We start from the raw sequence: 9,517 nt of genomic DNA on the forward strand, positions 1-9,517 counted from the left end.
ATCATCACCGAGGAAACATGTCGTCGCCGAGGCTGGGCGTGGTCAGAGAGTCCATGTTGACCAACCCGCTGCACATCAAGGTGAACAATACCACAGGTCCAAAACACATTTAGACCGAGTTCCTTTGAGCTTTTACTGTGAAGGAGCTGCAGGGTGTTCACTGGGAAGCTTGACGTTCTACAGAACTTTATTCAGTGAATAGAAGGTCCTTGTAATGATGGTCATTGTTAAACATAACATATCCTTGTGTCTGACTTCAAACCGGATCCCTGAAGAAGGCAGTGAATCATGTGTGAAAGCTCTGGGTGGGCTGTAGGTGGCAGCACAGACCTGAACCCCCTCAAGCAACAGGGGCCTGTACCACGAGCTGGCTCAGTACCAATCAGCCTCGATCACCATGGTAACCGATGCTGCAGAGGATGGGATCTGAACCTGTCAGCAGCTGTTGGAGGTTTTTACTAACACACATTCACAACGGTTTCTTCGTCATTAGAAAAGTGTACAATATATTCTCGGCCTGACTTTAATATCTGGAAGTTATTGCTCATGTTTCTACAGCTTCTCATCCTCTATGACCACAGCATGTCCCCAGTTTCCCCGCAGGTGCCACTGCTCCGTCTCGTTTTACAGTTAGTACTTCACTCACGGTGCTGGCCATGTCGCTTCTAATCACCATATGAATGCGCTCCTAGACTGATGGGAAAACCCAGACCGAACAGAGCCAGTCCACTACAGGCTGTGTGGTACTGGGTCAGGCTCAGTGGCCCCCGGGAGAGCTGGACCAGCTTCGTGGTACGGTCCTCAGGTCTGGCACACGGACTCTAACTGTTATTGTCTGAGTGGGAACAGTACACGCATTTATCCTGAACAACTGGTCACACGGTGGATCGGGGAGGGAACAGCCAATCAGATGTATAGATCCACCCTGTTCTTTAACGCTCCTCACAGCTTGATCACCATGTTTTTCTGCCAGAACACACAGAACCATCAGCTTCTTTGTGTCAGCTCTGACTCAGCAGCAATCTAATCCATTCCTGTTTGAGCTCAGATGTCCCAACGTTGGGTTTTTATTTAACATGATGCTGCTCGATTAAAGAAGCAAAGAACAACTCTGTGTACAATGTTTGTGTAGCATCCTGTTTGGGGGTGAAGTGGTGATCGTCATTTAATCAGAGCTCAGTGGTTCACACAAACATTTTAAGGAATGAACAAACTGTCATAGCTTCAAAATGTGTTTGCTGCAGTTTGAGTCCCTGAGAGCAACATTTGTTCAGAGCCCTTAAATGCGCCAGTGAGGAGGGTTTGGAGATGCCCTGGGCTTCCCATGAGGGTACAGTCACTGAACAGAAACCACGAGGAGACTGAAGCGGACAGCGGGCAGGTCTCAGCAGGGACACGATGAAGACACTGATGATGGTGATGATGTGTCCTTCCTCTGTGCAGGCACCTCTGGGTCAGACCCGGTCCAGAGGTCTGTCAGTTCCTGGTCCAGATTTCACTTTTGGGATGAGCACTAGCAGAGACGGGGGTGTGGCCGAAGGTAAGTCTGCCAGTGCTAACACCTGTTGCCATGTTAGCCTCAGACATGTGATGTCAAGTATTTGTAAAACCCATCGGTGGTAGAAGTACTGTTTTACTTCATTAAAAGTAGTAATACCACAATGGAAATTACTCTGTTACAAGTAAAGGTCCTGCATCCAACATGTTACTGGAATAAGAGTACAAAAGTATCAGCACCCAAATCTACCTGAAGTACCAGCAGTACCAGTACTCGTCCTGCAGAACGGCCAGTGTCCCAGTAATGTCTCTGATACTGGATCATAGTGACTGATGATTCTACTGGGTTTGGTTTGATGAAAAGCATGAGTGGCCTGCTGTCGCTGTGTATTTACTGCTGCCACTCAGTGTACTCAGTGTCATACTGCTGTATTTGTGAGGGCGTGCCAGGATTGGTTTTAGGGTTGAGGAGTAGCTACAGGGCCTCTGTCAGCACATCAGTACATCTAGTACTACAACAACAGGGCAGCAGTGTAGCATGGACAGAATCAGAACAACTACTGAAACTTTAACTATATGACGCTGAGGACACTTGAGGACTTTGTTACACGTCCTGGTAAAGCTGTGCAGATGCAGTCCCTGACCTGGTCCCTGTGCTGTGTCAGTTCTATCCAGTTGGCAGGTCCAGTCCAGAAGTGCGGACTCTGCTTCCCATCGACCAGTCGTCCCCGACTTCGTGTCTCTGAACCGAGACGCAGTGAAGTCTGGTCTGGTGACGTCTAAAGAGCTGAGCCAGTACCGAGCCCAGGGGGTCAAGACCCAGGGCCCTGCTCCAAGACAGGAGGGCAGGACCTCATGGCGCCCGGTGGTGCCTGACATCACATTTGGAGTCACACACAGGTGAGAAACTGACACAAAAGTGAGTGATCATTGATTGATGGCGAGTGATGTACAAGTGATGGATCTGTCCACCAGGCCACCGTCGCCTCTGGCAGACCTGCTGTCTCATCAGTATGCTCGCCGCTGGCTGGATGAACAGCTGAGCAGGAACCAAACCCGCAACCAGGAGCAGCTGCACAGGGTGAGAAAGGCAGACAGTGAAACTAGGATGCCCAGTCTGTTTGTGTGAGTCAACCGCCCCCTGGTGGCAGCTTAGGTCATAAACCCCGCCCCCTCCGTCTTAGTGGATGGGACAAGCTAAAAACTCAAGTATAAATCAGATAAATGTTTACTGCCACTTCACTTGTGGTTGATGCTGCACAGAATCTGTTGCAAAAACAAATCTCAGTGGTCATGTTGTCCCAGGGCTAAGCTTCTCATCCACTCTGGCTCTGTCAGCTGATGTCAGGAGACTAACCCTAGCCTCAAAAACAAGGTAGTGCAAGTCTCTAGGCCACGTTCACATCACAGCTGAAGTTTCCCAGATCTGATGGTGCTGAAGTGGGGATCGGACCGTCGCACCAGTGACATTGCCGTTATTCTTGTATGCATGTCTGACATTTCAGTGAAATCTTAGTTTAGGACAACAGGATGTGATGTTTGAACAGACAGAAAAGGTCAGGCAGCAGATGACGTGTTGCTCTGAACAGCACAGGAGGCCTCTCTAAACACCTGAGACCTGCCGATCTGGAGGATTCAAATAAACATTTGCATGCGTGTGTGCAGATGAAGCGAGGCTGTATTCCTGACACCAGGACCAGTCTGCTGAGGAGAAGTCGAGCCCTGCCAGTCACACAGCCTCTGTTCAAACTGCCTCGCTTCACACAGGTAACACACACACACACTTGCTCATCCCTGGCTTCTGTTTTACAGCTGCTCTAATATTTCTAACAAAGGATAAAGTAACTGTGTAATGGTGACACTGCGTAGTGCCGGACCGCAATGTTACTGTTGGGTCGCAGCAGGAAGCAGCTGTTTTCAGAGGAGATGCTCTAAACAGCTGCTGTCCACACCCTGCTCAGTAGCCAACAGCAGACGGAGCCAGTCAGAGACCAGCTGGCGAACACAGTGCAACATTTAGCTGCTTCAAAGCCAGAGGTTCCCCTCTGGAGGCGGTGGCGACCAAACAGAGAGCTAAAACTGAGCCATAACATCTGAACCTACTGTAACAGCTCAAAATCCTCTGTCCTCCTCTCCTCAGGTTCCTGCTGCTCTGGACACCTTCAGGGATGAGGAGGCTCGTCTGCGGGCATTCAGGGCTCATCAGTCTGACTCAGTGTCCAGGAGAGGGCATCAGGGTCTGGGGACGTACAGTCTGGACTGAGCTGAGGACAAGACAGGCTGAACCTGCCTTAGAACATCTGATGCAAATACAAATGAAAACATGTCATAACTCTGTGTGTGGTATCTGACTCAAAACCATGTAGGCATCAGTCTGAAAACATCTGAGGAGTCCCTCAGGGCTCTGTACTGGGACCATTATCGTTTCTGCATATGAAAGCAACTTGTGAACTATTCTGTGCCGTCTTGTTCTGATACTCTGATCCACTGTTCTTCCTCATTAGCATTATGTAACATTGAGGATTAGGTCATATTATCTTCCATAGTAATGCAGTAATTTAACGCACTGCTGTTACTAAAGTTTAATAGTAACAATATCAGAGCTACTTAATTCAGTGGCAAATCACAACAAAGACCATCTCAGGGCACTTACATAGTCAAGTGTAGACCTTAGGGTGTTACAGGGAAAACTGGCCAAACCCTGAGCAGCATTTGGGGACAGTGGAGAGGAAAAACTCCCTGTAACAGACAAAACCTCCGACAGACTTAACGACGTTACAGTGAGGAACTCCTGTGATTTTTTTATGGTTCTGAACTGAACTTTTGTTTGATGCAGCTAACAAGGCAATTAACTTTTCTTAACATGAACTAATCACAGAAAGTAAGAGGAGCCTGGGTTCACTAGGCTCCTTCCCCTTCGCTGTGTACAAAACAGATAAACATGACCAACAATATACTAATAAATAAAAAAATGTAAGCAACACACATGTAACATAAACCAGCTACCACCTATACTACAGTTGATGTTGATGGACGTGCAGCTCCGGTCTGAGCCCGTTTGTGTTGTTTTGTGTCATATTTATGTTTATTTTGTGTCCTTCAGTTGAACCTGGGTGCGAGTTTTACTCTGCCTGCAAAATACCAGAACAGGACAAATTTGTGTTGACGAGGAGGAGGAGGAGAGTTTCATCAATCCTCTCTCTCTCTCTCTCTGTGCTATTGAACTGGCTGCTGATCGATTCATTTTCTATCTGGATCAATACCCTCTGTTAAACGCTTTTATTTGAGACATTCTAAAGCTATGTTTCATTCAAACTTTCAGAATGCTTCAATTTCCATTAATATTTTCTGACTTGTTTCTACTCTGATGTTTCTACTGAACAAACTCGCCTGAGACTGGACACAGATGGAGGTTTCTGTCTCCAGGTCCGGTATCGACTCTGTGCTCCCCCTCAGGCCGCCCGGCGCGCTACTCTCCCGCGCAACCCATCCGGAGCTCAGCCCGGGAGGAAGCAACGGCTGCTCGGCGCCTCCTTCGCCGCGAAGGGAGCTCGTTCCCCGGCTAGAGTTTCCTCTGCTGCCCGGTCAGCTCCAGCAGCTCCAGCCCCGCACCGTCAGCTCCTCCTTCCTAATCCGGGACATCTTGGCGGACTGTCGGCCGTACTCTGACCCGGGGCAGGCGGTACTGGAAGCAGAGCCGGGGTCCAGTCGAGGCCGGATGAATTCTGTCCAGATGAAAGTGTCAGCAGCTGCTGTGAGTCCAGAGGTAGGAGACCGAGAGCGCGGGGAAGGGACGCGTGAGCTCACCTGTTAATCAGACCTGACAGGATCAAGTACAACCTGCAAAGTTGTTTCATCATTTTATGGTGGAAAACAAGCTGAGCTGTTTACACGGGCCGTATTACGTCGTTTACCTGCGTTTACAGCAAATACGGCAGAAGGAACCAGTTTAATCCGAGTCGGCGCAGAAACACGTCTGTGTCAACGATAAACTAATGAATCCAGCGCGTAAACAGGACTTAACGGCGTCCACTGTTTGGGGCTGCAAGGGCCTGGCCCCGGTTCATTCAGTGAATTATTAACACCGATGTGATGGTCTGGTTGTAGCAGAACCGGGTCCGGGTCCGAGCCCGGCCGTGCCTTTCCCCTTCCAATGTAAAGACTCCTTTATTTGGGCTTTAGTGGAGCTTTACCGGTTTATTGGTGTTGATCAGCTGTTGTCAGTAAACACTGACCTGTGTATATGTTTTTATTTTGTTTTGTAAAGCACTTCGGTCAACTTGTTGTTTAGTTGTTTAAGCGCCACAGAAATAAAGGCTGAGGGTTCCTGAGGTCTAACAGTTTATTTAATCCGAAAGTCAAAGACGGAAATGTGACAAATGTTTTTCAGATTTTTATTTGCAAAAAGTAAAAAACATCATTTGACTTGACCCCGATTTAATTTATTCTCAGTACATTTGCATATTGTCTTAATCTCAATACCAAACTAATATTTTGAGATTACCAAATATTTATAACACAGGATCTTATAGATGAATTATTCTAATAATTTTAAATCTGTATCAAATCTTATGTTTTTCAGGTTTCTGCAGCTTTTTACACATTTGTTTTCTACATGAATCGCTGCAGTCAGGGCTACACACGCGCTTGCGCACGCACTCATTAAATGTGTGCATTTTATCTATTCTGCCGCTGACTGATGGTTTTAATAAATACGTTAATTAGAAACACTAATGTCGGAGCTGCTCCTTAATTCTTCAGTTTCTCCTCAGTGACGTTAAATTCTTTGAAGCTGGTCTTCATCATCACAGAGCGACCACAAAAAGGTGAAAAGGTCACCAGTGAATTAAACTCCAGTTTAAAGTTCTTCATCAGCTGATCCCGGTTAATGTTTGCAACACCCACAGTAAATCATTTTAATGCTGATTTGACAAATATCTCCTGAAAATGACTAAATCCACCTGGAAAGTGTATATAGTCATGAAACCAGCAGCACCTCACATTGGCCGCAGGGGAAACCCAGACCCCAGCTTAACCTCAGCCTAGGTGAGCCAGCAGACCGGGGGGGGGGACCGCGGATGTTCGGTTTAATAATGTCTGATAGTCCCAGACCTTGAATTAAGCGCATTCAAGGATTTTCCATGACCTGCAACTATTGAGTCCTAATGACCGCCATGGTTGGAACGCTCACTGACCAATCACCTGGCAGCTCTCACGTGACATCATGTCTCATGTCCATCACTCAGGGCAGGCCGAGGCCTCGGACTATGCCGCGGACCGCCTGAAGAAACCGCGGAAAGCCCGGACAGCGTTCAGCGACCAGCAGCTGTCGAAGCTAGAGAGAAGCTTCCAGAAGCAGAAGTACCTGAGTGTCCAGGACCGCATGGAGCTGGCCGCCTCGCTACAGCTCAGCGACGCCCAGGTCAAGACCTGGTACCAGAACAGGAGGTAAGGCAGCACCCGGCACATGAGCAGGGTCACGTGTCACCCCGGCCAGACAGCTTCTGTAGGAGCAGGTGCCCCACGGAACCAGACCGGAGTTCCGGCTGGGGTGTGTGTGGTGGTTTATACACATAGTTTAGAAATAGCAAAGGCTGTAGTACAGGCAGTGTAGAATCAGCTCCACAAAAAGTAACACAACGTAAATACTGTGCCACAAGCGGTTCCAGTGGCCTGTGGTGTGGATTCTGAAGGCTGCGCTGAGCCACTTGTGATTAATGATCAATCACTCCTGCAGAACCAAACCTGACTTAGCCACAGGAGGAGGAGGAGGAGGCGCTGCCTGAACGGAGGTCCACATAATCATCACACACACACACATTTGGTATCTGTTCTAGTGGCAGGGTGAGGCAGTGGTTAGCGGACCAAGAAGGTTCTGGGTTCGAGCCTGGGGCCTTTCTGTGCACGTGATGTGAAACTCCAGTTTGTTTCCTGATGTCAATGTTCATTTTGTTTTCCAGTTCTCTGTCTACTAGCTTAGTCAGCAACTCATGCCATCTCTATTAAATTAGTGAGAAAAGTTTATCTGTCACTTGTTTACCGTTATGCAGAACGTCCATCACTGAGCAAATCGGCAAAGTCCAACTTCCCTCCTACATTAACACGATGGATTTGTTACAGTATTTATAAGCATCCTTGTGCCGCCAACAGTGCTGAAAATTGTCGTTTCTTCAAATTATCAATCATACCTGGTTTCTGGGAGGCAAAGCCACACTGCGGTTAGCACTGTCATCTCACAGTGAGAAGGTTCTGGGTTTGAGTCCCGGCCGACCTGGGGCCTTTCTGTGTGGAGTCTGCATGTTCTCCCTGTGTGGGTTCTCTCTGGGTGCCCCAGCTTCCTCCCACAGTCCAAAGACATGCAGCTTAGCCTATAAACTACATGTCAGCCCTGTGACAGACTGGAGACCTGTCCAGGGTGGACCCCGCCTCTCACCCAGTGTCAGCTGGTATTGGCTCCACCCCCCGCCACCCTATTTGGGAATACACGGTTTAGATAAAGATCACTTCCTTTTACCAGCTGTTGTGCTATTTTTGTGCTAACACTGTCTCTCCTCCGTCAGGACCAAGTGGAAACGTCAATGTGCGGTCGGTCTGGAGTTGCTGGTTGGAGCTGGCAGGGTGCTCCTGCCCACACACTACCTGTATCCACCTGCCCCACCCACACTGGACCTATACTTGTACAGGGGCCATGCCCCCCACCATCTGGCCCCACCCTTACTGCCCCAAATCCTCACCCACACTGAAGCACATCCCCGCTGACAGCAACACACTGGGAGGACTGGTTCTTCCTGTGGGAGGACAAACAGCAACAGTGGCTCATTAACATTCTGACATTTACTGACCCTTGTACACAGCAGAGATGTAATGGCACGTCTCCACCGTCTCTGGTTCTGTAGTTTCAATTTGGGGACAAGATCCTAGAACTGAATTTGGGCTCTGCTCAGGACGTGATACTAACCCAAGTTCTGGTATTTCACTGTGTTTGATTGTGACTGGTTGAGTAGACACTCGAAAACACCAACTGTAACCACCGCTGCGACACGAACACCCTGGAGGCATCAGGAGCTGGAACCCGAGGTCAGAAAGCAGCAGGTTTCTCAGCAGTACAGGATGCAGGGAACATGTCAACACACCTTTTGTGTCCATTATTTGTGTGAGTAATAGCAGCACTAGAGAGAAGAGGTCTGGGTCGATGTGTCTGACCTGAACCACGACCCTGAATGTGGCCACACTTGTTTTCTGGTGTTACATTTTCAATAAACATGAGAAAGTCAACATGTTTCTGCTTTGTTTCCATGTACTGTGACGGGAACATGGACTTGGCCTCCTCTCTGGTGTGTGGGGGTTTGGCTCTGGTTGTGTAGGTACACTGGCTTGTCTTGGTCTTTGGTGTTTCCGTTGGACTCTCAGGGTCTCACCCTAGACTCACTGTTCAGGCAGTTTTTACCTGAACTCCACCTCGACCGACTGTGGTTTTGACCTTTGTCTTTCTGAAAGAACATAAACTTTAATAAATCTGTTGAGATCTGCTCCTTGTCCATGATAAATTCATAATGCACCCCCGGCCCCCCCCCCCCCGGAATCTAGCCATCTATAGCGCGATTAGCTGATCGAACAGTAATCGGAGGCGCAACATCCGTCCCGGCTCCTGTTAGACTTCACTGCACCGAAAAATTCGTCTGCACCTGAAATGTGACTTTTCTAAATCTAACGACAGATGTGTTTTCACTGTGGTGGAAACAACAAACATCTTCTTCCGGCTGTTCCCGTTAGGGGTCGCCACAGCGAATCATCCGTTTCCACCTAACTCTATCCTCGGCATCCTCTACTCTCGCCCAAATTAACTTCATGTCCTCTTTTAGCACATCCATATACTGTATCTCCTCTTTGGCCTTCCTCTTGACCTCTTGCCTGGCAGCTCCATCTCCAACATCCTTCTACCAATATAACCACTATCCCTCCTCTGCACATGTCCAAACCATCTCAATCTGGCCTCTCTGACCTTGTCCCCAAAACAGCC

The 9,517-nt window shown here is 48.5% G+C and overlaps 2 protein-coding genes across 2 annotated transcripts; both read left to right on the plus strand.

Annotated features, from left to right (window-relative positions):
- The first annotated feature begins 6 nt into the window (after positions 1–6).
- On the plus strand, positions 7–3,924 carry cfap77 (cilia and flagella associated protein 77). The gene is made up of 6 exons (XM_020595182.1): positions 7–80; positions 1,444–1,540; positions 2,163–2,397; positions 2,473–2,578; positions 3,163–3,264; positions 3,638–3,924. The coding sequence occupies exons 1-6, from the start codon at positions 18–20 to the stop codon at positions 3,758–3,760; spliced, it is 726 nt and encodes a 241-aa protein (XP_020450838.1). The 5' UTR covers positions 7–17; the 3' UTR covers positions 3,761–3,924.
- Positions 3,925–4,067: 143 nt separating this feature from the next.
- Positions 4,068–9,029, plus strand: barhl1a (BarH-like homeobox 1a). Its single transcript, XM_020595321.1, has 3 exons — positions 4,068–5,306; positions 6,696–6,945; positions 8,058–9,029. The coding sequence occupies exons 1-3, from the start codon at positions 4,904–4,906 to the stop codon at positions 8,254–8,256; spliced, it is 852 nt and encodes a 283-aa protein (XP_020450977.1). The 5' UTR covers positions 4,068–4,903; the 3' UTR covers positions 8,257–9,029.
- The last annotated feature ends 488 nt before the right edge of the window (positions 9,030–9,517 follow it).

Source organism: Monopterus albus, unplaced genomic scaffold, assembly GCF_001952655.1.
Source record: "Monopterus albus unplaced genomic scaffold, M_albus_1.0 scaffold26.1, whole genome shotgun sequence".
NCBI classification, from domain to species: Eukaryota; Metazoa; Chordata; class Actinopteri; order Synbranchiformes; family Synbranchidae; genus Monopterus; species Monopterus albus.

Coding starts and splice junctions, on each gene's coding strand:
- cfap77 (XM_020595182.1), top strand. CDS start 18: ATGTCGTCGCCGAGGCTGGGCGTGGTCAGAGAGTCCATGTTGACCAAC. Junction 1,541..2,162: donor AGACGGGGGTGTGGCCGAAG/GTAAGTCTGCCA, acceptor GTGCTGTGTCAG/TTCTATCCAGTTGGCAGGTC. Junction 2,398..2,472: donor ACATTTGGAGTCACACACAG/GTGAGAAACTGA, acceptor TCTGTCCACCAG/GCCACCGTCGCCTCTGGCAG.
- barhl1a (XM_020595321.1), top strand. CDS start 4,904: ATGGAGGTTTCTGTCTCCAGGTCCGGTATCGACTCTGTGCTCCCCCTC. Junction 5,307..6,695: donor AGGGACGCGTGAGCTCACCT/GTTAATCAGACC, acceptor CTCACTGACCAA/TCACCTGGCAGCTCTCACGT. Junction 6,946..8,057: donor ACCTGGTACCAGAACAGGAG/GTAAGGCAGCAC, acceptor CTCCTCCGTCAG/GACCAAGTGGAAACGTCAAT.